The sequence below is a fragment of the Limanda limanda genome, chromosome 1 (genome assembly GCF_963576545.1).
Source record: "Limanda limanda chromosome 1, fLimLim1.1, whole genome shotgun sequence".
Lineage (NCBI taxonomy): Eukaryota > Metazoa > Chordata > Actinopteri > Pleuronectiformes > Pleuronectidae > Limanda > Limanda limanda.
Window position 1 is genome coordinate 19,425,169 of NC_083636.1, and position 23,805 is coordinate 19,448,973.

Below are 23,805 nucleotides of genomic sequence, written 5' to 3' on the forward strand. Positions count from 1 at the left end.
GATTACTCTTCACTCAGACGTGCAGTCGCAGCCTCCGCGGCTCCGAGCGCCGGTTACAGAGCTGTCACAGCTGATTCTGCTGCTTCACTGTAAGACATGAACTCGTGGAACTCTGCGTTACTCAGCGTTCTGATGGGAAGAAGCTTTTCCTTTATCGGGGTAAGGGAAGAAGAAAAACAAAACGCCACCAGGTCTGAACGGGGGCCTGAATGTCTCGGTTTGAAAAGCGAAGACACAACAGAGCAAACTTCACATTCTAACTGGAGCCATGTGGCTGTGTAGTGTTTTGTCAGAGTGTAGTTACAGACCCACAACATGTGTGTAGCTCACAAACACGCACTCTGACAGAGGCTTCCCCCGGCTCTGACGTCTCACTTCACCACTCGGGCCTCTCGCCCTCTCGGGGTCGCCGCTGTTTATTTAGATCATAAATCCTTTTTTCGGTGGATCCCTCTCTTTCATCTCCCTCGGCAGGCGTCAGGAACAGAGATGAAAGCGGTTGGGGGGGGGGACAGTGTGGCAGACGAAGGCTTTAAATAGAAGTGTTTTTCGCTCATTGTTTTTGTTTCTGTGTCAATCAGAAGTACGGTGGTCCCGGAGGCCCCCCGCTGCAGCTGTGCGGCGCGGTGGCGTGCGGTGGGTCGACCGGGACTCGGCCGGCTGTTTGTTTAGACGAGCTGCTCCTACGGGCTCAGCTGTGAATTCCACATATGGTTCCGTGCACGCAGGTAGTCATGCAACGTGAGGCACGGGGGGGGGGGACTGAAGACCTGGTGTTTAGAACCACTTTATTCTTTACTTCACTTTTCATTCCAGATTTTTCACAGCATTTTATAGCGAGCTGATTCAGGCCTTGGCCCCTTTTGGATTTAATATCAACATGTGTGAGAGAAGAAGAGTGGAGGAGGCGACTGTTTCCAAACACTCACCACATTAGTGAATAAAGATGGACGATACTTCAAAAATGAAGCTAAAACCAGCAAGAAACACATTGTGTACTGGTCAGTGATGAAGTACTCAGACATTTTACTGAAGTAAAAATACCACATTAACTTTTCTATTTGAGTAAAAGTAAGTACTTGCTTTTAATTGTATCCTACTACCTAATACTAAGTCATGTTAATTGAAGTACTGTTGTGTGTGTGCAGAGACTCGTGCAGTTGTGTGTTGTGTGAGCAGAGACTCGTGCAGTTGTGTGTTGTGTGTGCAGAGACTCGTGCAGTTGTGTGTTGTGTGTGCAGAGACTCGTGCAGTTGTGTGTTGTGTGAGTAGAGACTCGTGCAGTTGTGTGTTGTGTGTGCAGAGACTCGTGCTGTTGTGTGTGCAGAGACTTGTGCAGTTGTGTGTTGTGTGAGTAGAGACTCATGCAGTTGTGTGTTGTGTGAGCAGAGACTCGTGCAGTTGTGTGTGCAGAGACTCATGCAGTTGTGTGTGCAGAGACTCATGCAGTTGTGTGTTGTGTGTGCAGAGACTCAAATTTTGTATTCTTCCATTACCACGACTCAGGAATTTGTAGGCTTTTCATTTTTCCATTTAAAAAAAACTGAAATCCATCTGAAGTGAGTCCAACCTAACGAGGACAAACACAGCAGCAGCAGTTTTATTCTTCATAAAGCTCCTAATCCTGTTGATAAATTAGATTTTGAAGAGACAGCTGTTGCTCAGCCAGACGCTTTGTATACGATAATTGAATTGTGACCCGCTCTGAACCCGGGGCTGCGATTCTCACCAGACGCATTTTGTTTTGTTTCTACGAGACATTATCTCCTTGATTAGGCTCAGAAATTCCCGTCCAGCAGACCGGAGCCTGAAAAATGACAAATCTCAGGAGGAAATCTGTGCTTTCGGAGTCGTTCCTCACTAATGACTGGGTCAGGGCTCTGAGCAGCTTCTCAAACCCAAATACAGTGTTTTTATTTGGTTTATGATTAAACAGGGAATTTGTCCAGAGCCTCTGTTTGAACTGAGACAACATTCAGACGTGAGAAATATGATATAAACAACACAAGTTAAGTTTGATAAGTTTAATGCTCATGAGAATAAAAGCATGAACTTAGAGACTGAATCCTTCATTATTCATTGAACTGAAAATATCTTAGAAACAACCCGACCTATGTTCTAAATGTTGTCGACTTAGGTCTTATTATTGTAAGTACTAAACTTAAAGAGCATGAAATCAAATCTTAACTCTCATTGTGATATTAGGTTGTTTGATTTTCCTCTGTGACGGCAGCAGGTTTGTTTGTTTGTCCCGTGACACAAACACACAACCTCTCAGTGCCAGGTGTGTTGTTCAGGTGCAGGTCGGGGGGGGACAAGCTCGATAAAGCACTGCCCTCAGGTGCCCTCAGGCTGCTACTGCTCTCCAGCTGCACAGCACACACACACACACACACACACATGCATGATTAGATAAACAAATAGCGTCACTTAAACACTAAATTTGCTCAAACTTTACAGAACCAACTGACACATTGAGCCGTTTACAAAGACTTTGCTTAGATACATGCTGATAAACTAGAAAGAGCTTTTATAAAAATCTGCAGCAGGGCTCAACATCCATGTTTGGAAAACAAATACAGAAAATCAGGAAGTGATTATTCTGCTAGTTTGAAATCAGCACGAGAGCAACATGAAGTCAAGTGGCTGGAATTTATCTGAAAAGGTTCATTTGGTTTTGATTTGTTTGTTCGTTGTGAGCGTGACTTACTTATTTCCTCTGTTTCCTATGAAGCTGGAACCGGGAGAGAGAGAAACATTGGACACTGGAAGAGGTGGTGTTATTACTCAGGAGCTTTGTGGCGTGTTGTGTGTGTTGTTTAGTATTTCGTCCTCTTTGCTCAGCAGTGGCGTCACGGAGCAACCTGACAATGTGTGAAAGCCGTTTGCACTGAAGTCGCTGCTCCCGGTTCTGCAGCCTCCTGGACGCTCCGGTCCCGGCTCTGCGCCTTCTCAACGTGTCTGTGGTTCTTTTGATAGGTCTGTGAAACCTGAATAGTCCCAGAGTTGTCGGGGCGCTGAATGAGCGTGAGTCGCCGGCCAACAAAACCCAGCTACGGCCAAAAAACACGACGGCCGCTGCAGAAAGGCAGCGAGGACTGAAAGCGGCACTTGGCGCTGTGACCGCCTCGTTCGGGTTAGATAAACAGAGTCAGCAGAGAAGGGTTTCTGCTCCTCAAGTATCTGAGCCTCGAATATCTGCTCTCTTATGAAGTGTCCATTGTGAGGAGGGTCGGCTGACACAGGACTCGGCTCGTTGCCCCTCCGCCGAGTCCAGGCCGCGCCAGGTTGAAAGGTAGACGAGCTCGTTCAGGAGGCTTTGTGAGGCTGGAATGGAAAAGAGCACGGGCCTGGGATGCCAGATGTTAAACAGCCCGTTTGGCATCCCATCACGCTGTGGGCTCGGGCGGCGACCGGCCAAACACGTGAGGAGATACCAGACATTCCGAGGAGGATGTACACACAGAAGTGGCCACAGCTCGGGGTCAGAGGTCACATTGTAGAGATAAGCTGTTATTAACTCTGTTTGGCTCAAGATGTTGCTGCTATCTGTCCGTGACCCAGCGTCAGGGTTCCCTGCACAAACAGTCAGATACGTCCTGAAAGGCTGAATTTGAAACGATGACTGAGGCTCAGTTATCAGTTTTTCTCACAGATGGATCAGTTTAATCCATTTTCATATAAACTTGTGGTATCATCTGCGGCTGCACAAAGATGCTGAACGGTTCTGTTTACAGAACACAATGTCCTCTAGTGATGAGCAGTCAATGTGGTCAATTTAAAATAGTTTTTCTCGTATATTGAATTTTAAAAAGCAAGTTTTCAGTTGGTGGATTTGCAGCAGTTGGTGTGTTTCAAGGAGGTTATGTTTTCACCTCAGTCCGTTTGTTTGTGAACGAGATGACTCAAAAACAACTGGACAGATTTGCAGCAAACTCAGTGGAAGGATGAGATTTGCGTGAAGGAAGAACCAATGAAATATTGGTGCAGATCCAAGAAGTATTTTTATTACTTTCTTCAACTTAATTATCAATTTTTTCCATTCACCAGTCATTTTATAAAGAAGTCGAAATCTTGCGAGTGGTGGGGAGCTTGTGACCTTTCTAATATTAATACATGACATCAATATTAATGTCATATTTCCATTCTACAGTGTTTTGGTTCATATGAGAGGTTTTTTGGGGCCAATTTTCATTATAATTTGCGCAAGACGTGTCAAGCCGACCTTTTCTGGAGCGTTTACCTAAATCTGTCAGAGAGCATCTTGACCTTGTAGTTTTACTGTCTGCTTCTTAAGATATTAATAATCTGGACAGCTTGTGGAAGCTGGGACGAGAAGCAGCAGGATGTTGGATGCTCCCTCTTTGCCCTTTTGTCTTTTCCTTCCTCTCTGTGGATTTTTTAGCTGCTTGTGTGGTTTTTCCAAATATCCCAGTTTTCAGGCGACGGGGGAACAGGGTAGAAAAACAACAGGGTGACTCCACTCAGCGGCTTTCCTTCTGCCACGAGAAACATGTGGACGGTAAAAGTGTTGGAACGCCACCGTCGGGGGGGTTTGTGCTTTCTGCCGTGCGGTGCAGAAACCCCCATCAGGACAGGAAGGAACCAGAAGTGCACATGGCAGCACTGGGGCGAAAACAAGATTAGGAGGTTAGACAAAACACAGGATAAACGCTCCGGCAGCCACCACCACCACCACCGGCCCACCGTCTCTCCCGGGCCTGAGTTACAGCCGTGCTGGTCTGTGGTCGGGACGCACAGATGTTACAACCATCGAACGTCTCGCAAGAAAAAGCCCAAAGCGGCTGTTCTACCGGAGGGTGAAAGCGGTTATTACTCAATGAGGATTAGCATCCGTAAGGAAAACGTCAGAATAAGAACCGAATTCATCAAACGTCACTTATAATACCTGCTGATTTAACTTTAGTAAACATTTGACAGGATTTTAAACATTTGAAATGATTAGTTTTACTCATTAAAACCCTGTAAACGATGAATATTTATTTTATTCCAAGTAGCCATTGATTGATTCTCATTTAGATCTGTGTAATGATCCATCACAGTGAACCTCTGGTGTTGGTTTAAAACTGGAACACGACATCAACACAGCGAAAACAAAAGTTTGTTTTAAGAGGTCGATAGAGCAGCTCCTCACAGATCATTGTCGGTTTGTACCATCTCCTGTTCGTCTCCAGAGAAAACAAACATCTGACTTTCCCTAATGGGGCTGTAACCACAACCTGGATCCTCCCACATCCAGACGCAGGTCGGCCGTGTTTACGAGGACGAGACTTGAGCAAATACACAAAGATAAAGAGCTCCTGGTGCAGAGAGATACAGGAGGGATCTGTCTATTTCCTGCAAGGACCCTGTTTTACACCTGGAGGAAACTGAATGGAAAACACAAAACAGACACTGGTCCGATTTCACGATACCAAAAAGGAAATGTTTTAAGTTTAACTGAGATTCAGGAGCAGGAAGATTTTTGATAACAAGATTTAAAATGTCCCAAAAGGCAGAAAGACATCTCCCACAACAACATTAACGGAAAAACACATGGATGTAAAAGCCAAAACACAAACGTCACAACACAGATTTGTAGCGGTGACTGGCTCGACTCTGGTTTTTCCACAAACAACCTCACTAACGACGCAGGAAAGAACCGAGCATTTCGATTGTCGCTCACATTCTGCTGTGGTTGTGTTTTTGCCTTGTTTGTTTTTTGGTATTTTATCTCCTTTACATAAATACGACAAATTATTTATCGGAGATTTGAGGCGAAACCGTGTAATGACGCAAATTTTCCACGAATCTGCATAATTTCACGGCATCGAGCATCATCAGCTCATATCATCCATTAGTGATGTTTTCACAGTTGTTCACTCTTCATTTCCTCGGCTCTGCGTAGAAATCCTCCAGCGCAGGATCCTGCCTGAACCTGATAATGATTGTTTTACTCTGGAGGTTGTCAGATAGAATGCTGCTGTGTTTCAGATGCAGCGTTTAGTGGATTATCGTTCAGCTGAGCACACACAGCGGCGGTGGTGTTGTTAGAAACTCCGTATGAATGTTCTGGTGTAATACTGAGGGTCAGAGGCACAGCAGGGGGGGGCATGTTTAAAGCTGGAGTCAGTTGCTCTGGAACTTCTCCTGCCAGAAACCGAGAGTTTCTAACATATGATGCAAACACACAACCAGACACAGACTCTCTTTACACAACCGCTGCTCCTCCCCGACTCCCAGAGTGCAGGTTAGAGACCAGAGAACACGTTTGGCAAACTCCAGAATCCGCAGAGAGCTGTTTCCCAGACGCAGGCTCAGGCAGACAGATGGAGAATCTGTGCCGGGCCCCGCTGAGCCCGTCTGCTCCGTCCGAGACGTCCGGAGGAATGTTGCTGATGCTGCACGTCTCTGGGTCAACAATCACAGCCGGACGCCTGCTGTTTGTTTGCTGAATGACTGGTCCCCCCCCCCCCTCCTCATCCTGTGGTCTGGCTGGGTGAAAATGAGAGTTTAACAGACTGTAAGTTCAAGACTTTCACTTGATAAACAGTGAATTTTAAAGGAACTCTGAGCTTTGCGGCCAATATAAGCTTTGATTCTTGAGAATGTTTCGACTCGGTCCCCAAACAACAGTGAACCAACCACATCAGGCCTTTAAATCCTGAGGAATCTGAACTGTGAAGGTGTTAAATCTTAAAAGTCAACAGCTTGAGTGTTTGTTGATATATTTGAATGACTTTTCTGTTTTCCTTAACCCTCTGAAAACAGATTTGGACTCAGGAGATTGTTGTTTTCATGATCCCGTTTTAAACCCCGAAAATAAAAACCAACATACATTCGTCCTTTTATCAGCAAAAAGTCAAGACCTCGATTTACTACTTTGTCAAGAGAGTAGCAGAGAAAAATGTTCTTTTCTCAAACTATTTACACTCAATAGTTCAAATAAGTCTTGAGATATATTTTGTTAGAAATCTGTTGGCTCAGTATTTATATGTTTATTTAGGAAAAGTGACAGAAAACAAGCCAAAAAACGTTTTTGCATCCAGGATTAAATGTAATATTCTTGCCACAGATCAGTGAAAAGTCCTCTCACACTTTTTGAACTGTGAAATGACGTCTCACTCCTGCTCAGAGTCGCTGCACCTCCGCTGACCGTGACTCTGACCCTTGACCTTAGTGTCGTGTCACACCTGAGCTGTGTCTGTCTGTAATGAGCTCTTCTCTCATGGATCATCTTTAATGAAGTCACTGAGCTGCAGCGAGTGGCAGGTGATTATCAAACGTGAGTCATTAAGCTGCTGAATGGGACTGGCCCTCAGGCCGAGCTGCCCTCTGCTTGTTTAGGAATGAATCAGCCCGCTAAGTGGACAGGGCCCTGGCACCATGACCAGGCAGCTTCTACAGTATGTTCATGTTGGGTGATGAAGAGGAGGCTGAGGTTATTAGCGGTTAGAATTGAATATATAGTCTGCTGCCATTTTCATAGACTTTCATTGGAATTGAGATTTTCCCTTGGATATTAATTTCACCCTGGTCCCTGCGGTGGAAACTCTCTGAGCTCCTGGGGAACGTTCCTTCAACTGAAACTCATCTTATTCTTTAAGGAATTAGTGAAACTGTCACAGATAATAATCCTTTTGATTAATGGCTGGATGCTGAGCGTTAATCTAAGCTTCGATGCTGCTCAACCAAATTATTCCTTTACATTAAAAAGATCTACGAGGTTCTTCGGAGCGCTTTCTGCTGAACGCTGGGACGACATCAAGGTTTTGGCAAATCGCTCACGTCTTAACCTCGGGGTCGTTATTATATTTACGTGCCGCAGGTTTACTGCCACCACAGAATCACTTAGCCTCGCTCTGACAGGAACTTTAAAGATGTAGACGAGAGCAGGGAGAGGAAGTTTCAAGCTCAAGAATCAGAAGCTTCTCACAGAGTTTCCAGAGATTACAGACGGACAGGGGTTCTGACACTGGAGCAGAGGAGGATTCGTGTTTTACATGTTTCACATTGAGTAAACACTCTCACGAGGCCCTGACACTCTGTGGCTGTAAACAGGAAGCAGAGAGCATTCTGGGGAAAAACTGGCTGCTTGTTTTCAGCTTTTTGAAATCTCTTGAATCAACAAGATGCTGTTTATAGTGGAGAATGAGTTTACAGGACTATTGACTGTTTCATCTTAAACTCCACTAAATATCGTATATTTCAATCGTATTAATGATAATATCTATATTTATATCATACTTCTCAGGACACAGTTAGAAAATGCTTCACAAATAAAAAACCCTCAGAACAAAACACCAATAAAAAGATTAAAGACACTAAATACTTGACAGGAATCCAAGCGAACCACCCATAAAAATAATAAAAATCATGGAATGCGGAACAATAAAGTAACCAGCTCTGTTTTTCCACCCGTTCTTTGGTTGAGTTTCGGTTTTGTGACCTGAAAATCTATAAAGTATTGAGACTTTTGAATGAGCACTTTTAGTGTTGTGTCGGCACTCGGCTAAAAACACGAGCTAAGTTTATCTCACTCAAACTCAACCTGTAATTTACACACAATAAAACCATGTGAAGTCAGAATATGGAAATGATTCATTATCCAGCAGTTCAGCCACGAAGAGCTCGACTCTCATCGAACAACTTCAGGAGAATGATATTGAAAAACACGTGAACCACACGGCTCATAACAAAACTAATTCAAACCATCAGTCCGGCTGTTTCTCGTTCATCCGTCTTATTATCTGTTTGATTTCGAGGTACAAAAGTGGCCAAAGAACATAGAGTTTGATGATGTCGGGAGCAGAAACGACCCTTATATGGCTGCACATGCATCGTCCTTTCCCTTCAATTTGGAACAAAAGAAAACACGCAGTAGTTTCAGAATATTACTAAAGTGAAATGTGCTGCGTCTCAATCCAAAATAAACCTTCAGATTCCCAATTCCACATTCCAGGCGAGTGGCTGCATAGCAGGGAGGTTAGTCACTGCACATCCACTGACTTCTGCTTCATGTCGTTTTTAACTCGGGGAAACGTTCTCTTTTTATTTCCAACTTATTGTTTCGTCCAAATCCTGAGACGGTGCCATGTGAAGCCGGCCACTCGCACACTGCTGCAGGGGAAAGTAGAGCAGAATGCAATTCAGTGCAAAACCACAAACCGCTCTGACATAAGCAGACGTGTTCAGCCTTTTATTCAATTATTTAACCATTTCTTTGGGCCGACTCATTTCTTTTTGTAATTTTACTGTTGCTTTCTGCAGGGGAAGATGATATTTATGTCTTAAGCATCACACAGTATGATTTCAGCTCTACCTTCTATTCTATTCTCTAAATTCTTTTATAATAGTTTTTGCACAATCCTGATAAAGTACAGACAAACCTCCTTGGTGGAAATGATAGAGGGGACTTTTTTCTGCACATGCATGTCCAAGAAGAAGGCTGTGAGGAAGAGGAGAGAAGTAAACACCAGCTCTGTGAGAGCTGGTGTTTTCCCTCAGGACCACTGATAAAGCGTTTGGCAGGAAAGGCTTTAGAAACGACTGCATTCCTCCTTAAGCTATTTTTACCAATAAAGGGCTGTTGAGTGGGTAGCGTTTGTTTCGCCTTGTCGCGTGGAACAGGAAGCACTGGTTTGCGCTGTGCCCCTCTGGGAGTTCGGCCCCGGTCTCTGTCTCTCGTCACGATCCAACCATCCATCCTAATGTCCAGCTGTGTATAGGCCATGCATCTTCATCTAACTCTGCAGCTCTGTTTGCTCTAAACTAATGCAAATAGGAAGCCGGGCTGGAGCACATATTTCATAATAAAGCTAAGAAACCAGAAGTTGGAGGATTTCCCAGACCAAGTCAAAGATCTATCCAGAAATAATGAAAGAAATGCTCCTCGTCCGTCGAAGGGATGTTTGCACTCCGTATGTTTGTCTTTTATTGTGTTTTCAAAGGGACATTCCTCTCCTCTGGTCAGTAAAATCCCCTCTGACTGTCCTCAGGGGGTGAAAGGCCTCGGAGCAGGCGTCACCCTGTGTCCTGAGCCGACTCTGGCTAGTGTTTGAGCTGCGGCTCCCCTGGGATTCCTGGAAGTGAACGTGATCACGTCTTAAGAGGATTAAGAGCAGACGAGGCAGAGGTCACCGTCGCTGTGATGGTGGGAATGACCTCGCTTGTCACCATGCGTCTGTCAACCGTGGAAGGGACCGAGTCATCTGGGGTTCTCTTCAGGGATTCTGCTAGAATATTAGGGATATGATTCCTGATACGATAAATTGAAAAGATTTAGTTTTCAAACCCATATTATTAAGAAACGAGGCTTGATATTTATAAATAATGATGCAGATATGAAGCTGTCATTCTACACAGACCAAAGCAATCATTAAAAGAAAGTGAAGATAATAAATATCGGATTAAAATGACAAATCAAGACAATATGACAAAATAGATCTAAATGTAATGATACAATATAAACATAAAATTATAAAACACTTTATAAAAGCCAGACTAAATACTTGGATGTTTAATTTTTGTGCAAACCCATAAATCAGTACGGCTCGAGCACAAGAAAGCAGATGTCTTGGTTTATAAAGATGATTAAATGTTAAAGTCTAGTGGTCTGAAATGTACCAAATACGAAAACTAAACTGGAAGCTTTACAAGGCAGGAAGTCTCATGTTTCTTCTTCCAACTCTTCTTCTCTCAGAGTCTGGATGAGCTGGACGACGACGAACCCCCAGGGGAGAAGGACAAGAGGGAGGAGGAGCTGGTCCAGGCCAACACGTTCCAGAACGAGGCCATGGCTGCTGATCCCGCCACCGGCCACTTACTGGTGAGACGTGACATGAGATACACACACACACTGAAGTATTCACTCAGGCTGAAGTGTCTGTCGTCCCACTGATGCGTCCATGCTGCCAAACGGAGGCAGTGTTGCTCAGGGAGACACCAGGAGCTGAGCTTGTGTGAGAGAAGCTGCACAGATGCAGATGTGTCTTCACATTTCATCATCGCTGTGAAATCCAGTAAAAGCAAAAAGGAAAAGTCCCAAAAACTTAAACCCAGAGATAAAAGATTAACCTCTCAACTTCATCAGATTCAGATTGGGTTTTTTCTGATTATTGCTTGATTAAGGACCTTTCATTATTAGTTGCAGCCCTTTTTAAAACATGACAAAACAAAGTGAAGAGGTTCATTCCTCAGGGTCCGGATCTGTTCTTGCTTCTCAACAACGTGAACCAGACACCGGTGATTACTGCAAAGTGACTCTTTCAGATTCTTGGCAAGTCGCTCAGTGTTTACTTAATGAAAAGTGAAGCCGTGCACAGTTGGGCTTCTCCCCCCCGACGTGTCCAGGAGGGTTTCTGAAGAACGGAGGCGATAAATTAATTAGTGCGAATGAAACCAAACCAGGAATCAACACACTCAGAACTTCAGTCCTCATTATTTTGGAAGAGGAGTTCACATTCAGTCGCGTCTCTAATTTCAAAACCCACTTTCGAGTCGCACACAGTGATTTTCAATAAGACTCCGAGAACAGGGAGGAAATGAAAAGCATCCAACTGTGTAACAACGACTGAAACCTCCACCCAGTGTGTGGGTTTCTGTAAGGAAATAATCCGGCTGGTATGAAAATTGAGCAAAACAGAATAAATATGAATCAAATCGACGTTCCAGACGGATCGGCTGCTCTGCATCAGGGGGCTTATTCTGTTCGGGGGGGGGGGGGCGCGGCTGCTTACACAGAACGAAGGCTTGTGTACGAAGCATGTACACAAACGCCGCACTAACAGGAAGACTGCAGACAGCACCTGCTGAGATGTGCCCGGCAGAAATAAAACGCTGAGAAGCAAAGGATTTGATTGTTTACACGAAGACGTCTGTGCGTAAACAAACAAACAAACGAACGAGGCCCCTCGGTGGAGTCGTCTCTCTGCAGCTTGGCCTCAGATCTGAGAACACGTCCACTCGTGTCTGTGGATTCTATAGTCACAACACGAGGGCTAAACGTGGACCAGATGCAGGAGAAACAATTAGACAGCTCCGTGGCGTTCATGTGGCTGCTGTGGGGGGGTGGGGGGTGGGGGGTCCAGTGCCAGCTCTGCTCATGAGGAGGCAGACGAGAGCGTCACGGCTACAGTGTGGTCGGAGGATTTACTACATCCCAAAAGTGTGCTCGTCGTCTCAGGCCCCATTTATCACCGGGGGGGGGAGACGAGTAATTGCCGTGTCAGGGACGATGTGATGGAGAACGTCCTGTCCGGCCTCTCAGCCGTTATCAAGATACAGTGTGCGGGTGAACAAGTTTTAAATCTGAAGCTTGGTTCTGCTTGTTTTCAGCTTTGAGACGAGCTGTAACTCTTGTGTGATGGAAACTCCAGAAAGGATCCCGGCTACCGATTCGTGTATTTAAATTCTGCCCGCGACTTCTTTCCTGGGACACATGTAAACACTTTGATATATGCACATATTTGTGCATGTGGCAGGACACGCATCTCTGACATGTGTGGCCCGGTCAGAGCCCATGTGGTCCTGGTTTATCGAGCCTCGCCCCCCCTCGTGTGTTCGAGTCCGACATGGAAAACCTGCTGCAGCGATCCAGCAGCCGGCAGCGGACGGAACATTCCTCGCCATCATCTGCTTCTAATGTGGCGCCGTGTCCAGAGCAGAGAGCTGCACCCTCTCTCTCTTAATGTTCCTCTTCTCATTCACCTGCAAAACTCGCCTGAAACAATGTTTGATCACGTTCACACATCCACAAGAATTAATATTAATCAAACCACCAAAAAAAGATATAATTCTTTCACAGGAAACCAGCAAAAACACTTTAGGAAATCTGCAGCGTAGAGAAGAAGGTAAACTAGAACGACTGATAACGGATATTTTCACACACTGCTCATATCTCATCCTTCCCCACAAATCTCATGGAATTCAAATCAGCAATTTCAGTTTTTAATCCTGCTGACAAACAACCCAACTGCTGTGTGAAGGTAAATGCACCTGCGATGACCTCACATGCAGACGGTGCATCAGTCACACACAGAGCACTTTAATTCCCCTGCAGCTGGTTTTTCACATGCCATTCTTCGTGCGTGTTTCAGTTTGTCGTCCGTCTCCTCGGCCTGGGAGTGAAAGCTCAACCCGCTCGGTGAGGTGAGCATCTTAATTAGAAAAGACGTGTGAGAGAACTGCAGAGCGTCTCCTCTCTGACAACAGAGCAGGTAAAACGTGACGCCTGTAACACATCACTTCCTGTGCTCGCAGCAAACAGCAGGTTTTAGTTTGTCTTTACTGATTCATTGGATGAAGCTCCTGGGCTCCGTCTGTTCTCTTCTGTTTCTACTCTTCATATCATAACGTCTGAATGATGACTGGCACAGACTCACACATCTGCTCACCACTCTGACCTTCTCCTTTATTGTTGTTTTGACCCTTTTCACCTCAGAAAACTCATCAACCCACTTTACTGACCCTCGACTTCCTGCCAAAAGCCGCAGAATATAAAACTATGATGACTATAGATAATTGTTCTCCCCCCACGTGTTCGGGGGCATATTGGAAACCAGCAGCAGACTGGTTTTCTGGGTCTCAATTTATACTGGACTGTGAAAGCAATACACACATTTACATTTAGACAGCATTTTGTATTCCTACACTCTGATCTGTTTTGACTCGTATCTGTTTTAGGAGGAACCCGGTTCTGAAAGCTATATGAACCATACCTCAACTAGAAATAGTTTTTCTTTCTTCTTATTTTGCTCTTTTCTCTTTACATCACTGGTCTGGTTCTCTCTTATCTAACGTTTTACTGTGGGACTGAGCTGAGCCTATTTGTTTGTCTTTGTGATAACAGCTTCTTAAATCAGACATAAACAAGCAATTACGAAAAAACTGTGATGGATGATTTTTTTTAATATTACCCTACAATGAAAGTTAATCTAATCTTCAGACTGAAAAGAGAGACACTGACCTTATGGACTTGTCTGTGTCCTTAAAGGAGATGTATTCTGTCCTTAGACTGTCCATCGCTGCAGCTCCTCTTCTCAGACTCTGTCTGAAACACTTGGTCTTAGCTCCTGTCTCTTTAAGCCAGTGTTTACATTGAATTTGTAAGATATAGCGCCACCTATCGGCTGTAGACTAGATTGCTTGTGAGACAGCTTGTGGAGGAAGATTGAACTTCTCCGACCGGTGCAGGGTTGACGTCTGCTCCATGAAACTTATCTTGTAAAATGCCAGTTTCTAAACCCGAGCGCTGCCGCAGACTGATCTCTTACTGCGCTCCGTCTTAGTAAATCTGTCGGGAGGGGGGGCCCGAGCCGGGGACAGATGAGAGTCAGGATTTCATCCACAGGTAATGAATGACGTGTCACTGAGACAGAGACGCTGGTGCATGCCAAGTGTCGGCCACCGGTTGTTTCCCTTGCGTCTGCTTTAAGCCGAGCTCTGACTGATGGATGGCGGCCGAGCCGAAGCTCCTCAATCAAACCCGGGACCCTTCGCTGCACAAGACCCGAGGAAAGAGCGACTTCGTATTCATCTCACAGCGTCTCCGACACACACCTCATTGTTTTCTAGAGGGAAGCGCTATTTTACCGAAGGTTGTATACGTCTAAACAACCTTTTAGATCACAGAAATAATGGGAAGAGAAGATAAACATGCACCTCGGTGTCGCAAAACAAGATTTCTCATCTGGGGGCGATAGGGCTCCAGCAGAACTATTAAATGCAGCAAAGCATCTCGTCGATATATCAGCTGAGCGGCTGCGATTCACAGGAGTTCAGACGTGACCCAGAGGCTTTCTATAAATGCTGCTCCTGATAAATGTCTCTTATCCTGTAGATGGAATTTTGTGTTATTCCTCATTTGGGCAAACCAACACAACCCGAGGCACAAGAGCACAACAGACGACACCTCAAAGCGCTCTGCCGTGTGTCCGAGAGATGGATTTGAAGACTTGGCAGCTTCACTCGGCACATTTCTAAATCTCACTCTAAAGTTATTGTTTTCTGTCTGAAGGCTTTCCTGCTCATTCCTCTTTCCTCTCTCTCTTCTGTTTGTTTTTCCAGGACAGCCCGAGATGCGGGAGCAGCCGGCACAAGAGGTGAGACTCACTGTATTATCCTGCCGCCGAGAGTGGAGTTTATCCGCCGCGGCATCGCCGAGTAATATGTCAAGAGGAGGAACAGAGGCGGGGATGAGAAACAGCGGTTTGAGTCATTAACTACAAGAGGAGATTTCTCCTCAAACGGTCCGAGGGCCCAATGCGTCGCTGTTGATTATTTCCCCCTCGGCTCCGCTCCTTTCATGCCGCCGTGGCTGAAGACGGACGACGGTTGATGACTGTTTTTGAACAGTGGTTTGACAGGACGCCATCTGCACCCTGAACACGTCGTGGAGACTATCGCCTCACTGCAGAGAGCGGTGAAAGCAAATCGTTTGCTTTGAGAGGTTTAAAGTCTAAGACGTGAGTGTGTGTTCAGTTGGGTCAAGATTGGTTTGGTGTGAAGGTTGAATCGACCAAACAAATTTGACACTTTGACACCAAAGTTTGGCTGGATTAAGCTGGTTTTTGAAGCGAGCCAGGTATTTGCGTTCTAGTTTTTTCCCAAGTTAGTCGTGTACATTGTCACATTCGCTCCGGAAACCAACACGACCAGTGACAATGTTGCGGTGGGAAGAGAAACATGATTATAAAGTAAATTGTATTACCTCTGGATCAACGCATCTTGCATCACCACAGTTCCCTCTGAGCTCCTCTTTGTTTGTCCTGTGTTTTTTTGTTTTGCTTTATTTGCAAATCAAATGGAGAAGTTGGTGCCGACGCCAGCAGCCGAGTTCACCAGCTGACATTCAATCTGGACACGTAATTACGGTGGCGGCTCATCAGCTGGCCCGGCTGCACTTGGACGCTCCGCTGCTCTCCAGCGGATTAGAACTCGCCAGGTGGGCCGGGCCGCACAAGATGGCTGAAGGAGCAACTTTACACTTTAAGTGTCCCACTGATTTTCTCTTCTTCTGTTCTGTCAACTCTCGTCTTTTCAAACCACAAAACCAGGATTTGATTCATGATGTTCAGCCGGATATGCGAAAAAAACAAAGTCCAATTAAATATCAGGATTTTTAAATCCCCTCCTCCTATTGATCAGGCCCCGTTTCAACTAAACTCAAAATATTACACATTATTAAGCAGTTTTCAGCTTTTGGTCTTAAAGCATAGAGCATGTATTTTCTCTATATATTTGGTTGTATTTTGGTTTTGGTAAGAAATTGTTTTACGCCTAAATATCAGCACCAGCCCCCAAAAATTCAATTCAAAACCAAAGCACAGCCGCGGCAGCTCTACCTGTTCAGAAAGATTGAACTCAGCAGCCGGGGAGATTAAAAAAGAAGTGACTGGAATTAATCAGCTGCACCAGAAAGACCCCCGCCAATAAATTATGCAAACTCTGGACTGTTTTCCTTCCACGTGTTGGAGCCAGGCGGGGGGGCTGCTCGACTTGCGTGTGTGTTTGGACTTATTCCACATTCACACTTGAGTCCGTGCGAGACGTTGTTATACCTGTGGCTGCTGCTGTTATTGGCTCTTCTTCTGGGCCTTTTCCCTCCCCCCGCTGAGGCTCCTAAGAGAGCGTGTGATTGGCTCAGACTCTCTCTCTCTCCCCCAGACCTCTTCCTGCGGGGCGCTAATGGGCCACGGTGTGAAATTTGGTGCTGCAGGCCACCGATGTTTGGGCTCGACTCCCATCACCTGCTGGGCTCCTGCGAGAGCGGGTTCAACAATGGAGATATCTCTCAAAGCAAGAAGCGTGGATGTTGTTTTGGTTTTTGCATGTTTTGATGGCAACATAGATGAAGGGATGTATTCAGCCTCACGTTCTTCTAAAGTGTGTGCTCATGCCGATAGAGGGGGAGTAGCCTGGAGGAACCACGCTGAGAGACACAAATGAAACGCACTCTATCTCGATGTAGGCGAGCGCAGGGGAGAGCGTTTCCGAGGATGACTTCTTGATCAGGAGCGATGTCGGCTGCTGCGTTTTTCTCTCGATGGAAAATAAGATGCTGGTTCTGTAAAATGTCAAGGAACAGAAAAAAATACTGCTTTTCCACACGTGTGTGTGTGTATGAGAAACGTCACCGAGACCCTTGACCCATCGATGGAGAACAGAAGAATTTAGTTAAATAGATTGAAATCCGAGAGAAGAGTCATGATTTACATCCTGTGATAACGTCATTGTCTGTAGTTTGTCTTGTAGTATTTGTACTGTTTGAAATCATATACATCATATTTGGCAGGTTCCTGAAAGGAGTGCAGATGGTACAAAGGAGGTTTATCCGTCCTTTGTGTTGCCAGCAGATTTCCTCTCGTCTGTTTTCAGCTGCAGAGAAACGCTGACAGCTTCCTTCAGACTCCTCGGCCTCCTCAACACTTTGATTCCTGTGGGAGTACAGTGGGGGGGGGCAGCCACTCATTCCAAGCTTCTACGTCAATAATTATTGAAATAGGATCAGTAAGAAAATAAATTGCACATGCATATTCCCTTCCCAGCAGCCTGAGAACGTGAACCGGAGATAAAGTAAATGTTCCGCTCGCGCCGCAGACAAATAACCTTTGAAACCTTTTCTTCGTCACATGTCACCGCCGCCATTCCGGAGCCCGTTAGAAGTAAAGCGCTGAGTAAATAGTTTTTTCTTTATCAGGCTTTTTTGCAGCAAAGTTGCAAACCACTCCTGGCCCTTTTCTCCATTAGTGGAATAAAAGGACAGGTGTGGGGGGGGGTTGCAATAATGCATGGCTAATTGAATTGAAAGGGCAAGCACACAGAAGATATTCCCACCTGTTCTTTTGATGATGGATGTGTCATCCCATTGAGGTTTAATAACGTGGCTATGATTCATAACTTCAAATGGAGCCAACGCTGCGCCCGAGCACTTTAGTGGAAATTGGACATAATTGTCACTGCAAACTTTTTTCCTTTCTTTGCCATGAATATGAAATGTAAAAGCAAGTTTTGTCGTACTTGCACGAGTTTTCATTTGTGTTTGTGTGTCACAGCTCTGCAGGACCAGGGTCTGAGGAGGAGGTGGGGGGGAACAGCCGGCAGCGACACAACCGCCAGGGCCGAGACGGAGGAGCCGCGGCGCAGGGAGGTCTGGAGAAAAGGATGGAGGAGCTGGAGAGGGTGCGTTCACTGACGCTCATATCACCACTGTCTTCTCTGGAGTGTGAAAAGATCGAAGCATTTAACTGACGCACTTCCTCTTAAAATGTCAAACTAGTCCTTTAATGGCACAACTATCATCACGCTAGTTACTCAGAGTGAATTTTGGCCTTTAAACGTGAACACATGTTCATTTCTGCCGCTTTAAAGCTGAGTAAATGAAACATCTGCTTCAGGACGCGGGGATACAAACGCGTCGGCAGCTTTTTATCGCCTCCTGCTGTGAAAAGGTCACAGAGGCTGTTGTTCGTGAAGCTGCAACAATATTTGGAACAAGACTCGAAAACATTTTGCAGACGATGTCTCACTCCGACTTATTCACTGTGGTTTCACCAGTAATTCCTGCCACTTCCTTGAATTAGGTTCATACCCACTGTGACATGAGAAGCTAATTGCAGAGTGAATTGAAGAGTCAATTAAATTTCGGTTTCTCACTCATCTGATCTTTTACTACCTCTTTCTGTTTATCTTGTTTTTAGGATTAATTCCTCTCCCTAGTTTCAGTAAACAGGTTTATTCGTTGCTCAAGTAGAGGAAGACAAATTGATTGTGACGTTACCTCATCTCCGACCTACAACCTGGAAAGAGGACGTGAATTCAGAAGGAGTTTATATTATAATCTCTGCTTCCTTCAACATATCTAAAGCTAACTTGACCTGAGCAGTAGAAATGTAGAATCACTGCTGTCACTGCCAAAAATCAATCACTTCTCCATTCGAGGTTTAACGAGCTTCCATTTAAAAAGTTTTTTGGCCTCTAGTCTGCAGCTTTTTGTTCAGATGAGTTCTCCACTCTCCTTCCTCTGAGTGGCAGCTCGGGGTCTGATCTCCCGACGTGGAAGTGCGGCTCGGCGCAGACTCAAATTCGATGACCTTTCACAGCGCAGATATGTCTTTTCCTCCGCTCAGCGCTCCGATCGCACTCTCAAACCGCTGACTGCTGCCACTGCAGAAACGCTGCTCAGCATCAAATGTCACTCAGGGTGGATTTTCCCAAAAAAGCTTTTTAAAGTCAGTGAGTACTGCTGTGACCACGGAGACTTCAGAGAGAGGTGCTGCTCTGGGTCAAATCACCAGGAGCACATTTCAAATGGTATTTCTGCTCATTGTTTATTTCACTTTCACACAGGGAGAGGTGTGTGAGTGACACAGGTCAGGTTTGTCTCTGATAATCCAGTCCATCAGTCTAGATCCTTACAAAAGAAACAAGCTGGTGGGATCATTGGATTGAGGGCGAGGGGAAGAAATATGAAAAGCACTGAAAATCTGAGGCGACCCAAACCGGGCTTTCATTTAACCCCTTAATGTTTGTGTGTGTGTGTGTGTGTGTGTGGTTGCAGGAGCTGGCCAGAGAGCGCCAGGAGAGCGCCCGGCTGCTGAAGGCCCACGAGGACAAAGACGACCTCATCGAGAAGCTGAGGGAGGAAATCGACCTGCTGAACAGAGTGAGTCCCGCCCACGTTCCGCTCTCACGTCTGAGATCCTGAGCGACGCCATGTGTTTCCACGCGTGGGCCTAGGGGGGGCTGCACATCATCAGCTGGCATTTTAGCGGAGTCGTGTATGATAGCTGTGTGTTTCACTACAATGATTTTCTCCTGCAGTCCATTAGGATTTGGACGTCAACAAACCTATTTTGGGGGTTTACACACAAGTTAATGATATATATTTTGCTCAGAGGCACAGTCGGAGCAATTTTTCATTTTAAACACCGTTCAAAAAACTCACCAGTGGTTCGGTGACATTTGAGCTTGAAAAGTTGCTGATCAGTGCAAATGGTGGCGTTTATGTTTTATTGATTTACCCACTGAGCACAAGTTGGCTGCCTGCTGGATAAGAACATGATTGTGTGTCTGAGGAAAATTGAGAGATTATTTTTGAGTTTTTGTCAGCGTAAATTAAAGGGTATTTTCAGTCACATTGGGAAAACACTTAAAAAACAAAGTGCAGCGCTGTAATGATCCTCGTCTCAGAGGGTTTGCAAGAACAGTTCTTTTTTATAGAATAAAAACAAAACAAATCAATAAGAAATTAATTGTGCAGTAGCAGCTGAAAGAAACCAAAAAATCCTCTTCGGCTCTTCTCAGTCGGGTTGAATCTCCTGTCTTTATCTTTCACATTTCAAAAAAGCCTCCAATTAAAACTCTCAAAGTGAATGTCAACATCATACTCACCGTGTCTTTTAACATTCAGTCAGAGTCGAGCCACGGGCCAAAATGAAATGATCACCGACTTACAGCCGAGCCGTCTCCAGCCGGTCGGTCCACCTCTGCTGCAAGAGAAAGATTTTCTGTCAGCTTCCTTCAGAGGAGCGGCTTCATTTCACAGTCGGGATTCTTTCTTTCGTGGTTCACTGCACATGAGCAGATTCAGTCTGTTGATTATCAATTAATCTTTATTATGAATTGATCCACGTTCGGGCTAAATTCTGCAGGTTCTGGGTTTAAACCTCACGTCCCTTTGCCCGTCTCTGGTTTTCTCCAGGTTCTCCGGCTGGTTAGGTTGAGCAGAAATTGCCCGTAGGTGAAAGGTTCATGTGTGAAAATACTCAAAACTCTATATGAATCTCTATAGAATCACTATGTGGTTTGGAACGGGGACGTATTTGGTGATGCTGTAAATTCTGCTTCCTGTCAAATTTGACATGAGGTCAGCTTTTGCAGGGTCAAAGTTTATTTCTGTCAAACTCTGTAAACTCAGTGAACTTTTTGAACCCCCTTCATGAGGGAAGAAGAACAACTGCCACACTGTCATCAGAAAGTCTGACGTGAAATCCTGTAGCCAGTGTTTTATTCTGACCTGAACCCACAAGCATGTTTCTTTTGTTTGGTTCGGCCTCACTGGTGCAGATCCTGTTTCCTCCTCCCACTGCAGTCAGGGTTGAGAGGTCAGGGGACGCTCGGGTTAGCCGAGTGAAACCTCCCCGAACTCTCTGAACCCGTCGCTCCTTCTAAACCGCAGACTGTCACCTATGCTTTCCCGACTTGCGTCCGTCACCTGCGTTTTCTGGGTCACAGGTAGAATATATCTGTGAAGGGAAACACGGCGGGTGGAGACAGATCTGAAAGACTCTGTTAAATATTCAGAGAAAATAGATCCCAACTCTCCTCTTCAGAGCCAGTCGGATCTAAACAAGAGACCACACGTGTTCATTTTCAGCAATAAGTGGAATTATGTTGTTATTATCTGGACACTTGTGTCGTTAGGACGCACACTCAGAAAACCATCAGCAAACACAAAGAGTCCAATATTGCAGGAGGCGACTTGCTGATAACATCTGATGGAAGCTGGTCATGAGAAAACTGCTTCATGTTAGGACGGCGGTCGTGACGATAGCCATCAGAAATGTCCCCGAGAGGCTCCTGCAAGGGCTGATGGGAAGGCAGGAGATAACGGCTGATCCAGTGCGGCGTCTCGGTGGAGGAGGATTGAAGCTCGGTCACTGCAGAAGTTAGTTTGTGAGAGGAAGAGGAGATAAAGCATCAGCCCCCTTGATATTTGAAGCCAAGAGATCTGATCCCTGGAAACAGAAGCTGAGCCAAACAAACTTTAGAGATCGTGAATCTGAAATCACAGAAAGTTGTAGATTTACCATTTTCAAATGTTAATGTGCTTCTCCTCCCCTGCAGGACCTGGACGACATTGAAGATGAGAACGAGCAGCTCAAACAGGAGAACAAGACTCTGCTGAAGGTGGTGGGTCAGCTGACCAGGTAGAAGCCCCCCCCCCCTCTCTCTCCCCCTGACCTCCTGCCCCAGGGTCAAGTCCTTCACCGTGGCCTTTTTAACTGTTTGATTCTGTCTCTATTTGTTTGTTAGAGGTGAAACTGCAAAGTCCTGAGAGCCTCTCAGCCTTGAATGCATCGTGGTGAAAGCTGAGTGAAGCGCGGGGGGGCGGTGCTGACGCGCTCCTGACAGGATATACACATATTTAATGTAAATGTATTGTATATAGGCCATTTAGATCTGTTCATTATTTTAGATTTTTGATAAGGTCTTAAAAAGCAAAAGTGAATGAATGTATTTGCTGCGAGAACAAGCGACACAGAGTCTCTAAGAACTCGTTGACAGGCTAAAAAGAAAAGTCTTTTAAAAAGTATTTTAGACATTTCCACGTCTTTGCAAACAGCAGATCTCCAGTGTTGTACTGCCTCTAGGACCATGGAGGATTCTTAAGGGCAGGCAGGAGAAAAAATGAGGAGAAGACAATTCTATTTCAATTATTTTCAAGTTTTTTAAGACTATAAAATCACTTATGTTAAAGAAAACACCTTGTGTATATGAATTGGTGAAATTTGTTCCGTTTAGGAGAAACAAGGAACAAATGGTTGAGGGTAAAAACAAGGGTGAATATTTTTCCTCAGATTTAATTCCACTTAGTTTTTAAGATTCTTTCTTTATTCACTCGGTAAAAAGCTCTTCCTCTGATTTAGTTTGACTTTATTGTCAAAATGCAAAAGAGAAAACATTCTTCCTCCTCATTTTTTCTAAGCCAGTCCCTGATCCTCTTCCCTAGTTGGAAATTTGGACCAAATTCAACATAATTACTGCTTCAGTACCATCAGCCAAAGTGGGCTTAGCGCCTTGCAATGCATGTGAGATTTTTATTTTTATCAAATCTTTAAAAAATACAATAAAAATCTGGTTCTCCGGTGCCAGATTTACCTTTTTTTTTCACCGATTATTTCTTGGTACATTTGAATCCCACTAGAACATCTTAAAACCCGAATGAAGAAAACTTAAATTTGACGGCACAAGCAAGAATTTCTACAAATTGAAACGCTTTATGCTTTTTTTAATGTTAGCATCTGAGTATTATGTCTGTGATGAGATGTTTTAGGATGAAACCCTCGTCTAGTATAAACTGTATATGGATTCTCTTTCTTTCTTTTTTTTAATTTGATTTGCTCTTGTTTACAAGTTAAGGTCTTTTGCAATATGTGATAGTGAGATAGCTGCTCTGATTTACGGCATCTGCGATGTGTGGAGTGAGCTACAGTGCATCTTCGTATGATAACCAAATGAACTGAAGGATATTTGAAATGCATCTCTTTCGTTTACTCAAGGGAACTAGTTCGGCTGGTTGCGGCATTTTACTTTCTGTACTTAGATCATGTTAAATCCAGCGAGGAGCCGCTCGCTGTGGCAAATCATCGATAGACGATCAATAGACGACTCTGCTTCCACGTATGCTCTCACTTGTTTTTTGTGTCTGCCTCCAAACCCGTCGCAGACAGAACATCACAGACCCGTCTCTCCTTCCCATTACATTATGCATGTACAGAAGATTAAGTCATTTAATAAAAGTTTGATTATCTCTCTCCTCAATCGACTCGCTTGTGTTCATTAAGACTAATTTGATGTGATGATACCGTGCCACTGAGTCGGTAATGCAATGTGACGGTGGCGGGGGGCTCACTTCCTCCACACACACACACACAGACACACACAGGCACACACTCCTGATGATTCAACATGCCAATCAGCAGCCTGACTGCCACTGGGGCATGAATCCTCCGTTCACCCTGCAGAACCTCTAGTACATGACTGAAACGCATTAATTCCCTCCACCTCGTAAGGCGAGAAGCT

General features: G+C 45.0%; 1 protein-coding gene across 6 annotated transcripts in view; it reads left to right on the forward strand.

Moving 5' to 3' along the window:
• Positions 1 to 23,544, forward strand: part of pawr (PRKC, apoptosis, WT1, regulator) — a 42,444-nt gene extending 18,900 nt beyond the window's left edge. For 5 of the 6 annotated variants that reach the window (XM_061068118.1, XM_061068110.1, XM_061068086.1 and 2 more), the window contains 6 exons: positions 10,703 to 10,828; positions 15,067 to 15,101; positions 18,054 to 18,180; positions 19,559 to 19,663; positions 21,847 to 21,929; positions 22,036 to 23,544. In XM_061068118.1, the coding sequence (XP_060924101.1) occupies positions 10,703 to 10,828; positions 15,067 to 15,101; positions 18,054 to 18,180; positions 19,559 to 19,663; positions 21,847 to 21,929; positions 22,036 to 22,057 (498 nt within the window). In that variant the 3' untranslated portion in view covers positions 22,058 to 23,544. Of the gene's footprint in view, positions 1 to 10,702; positions 10,829 to 15,066; positions 15,102 to 18,053; positions 18,181 to 19,558; positions 19,664 to 21,846; positions 21,934 to 22,035 lie in introns of those variants that run through there. The other variant, XM_061068127.1, reaches the window with a different exon arrangement.
• Positions 23,545 to 23,805: the final 261 nt, after the last annotated feature.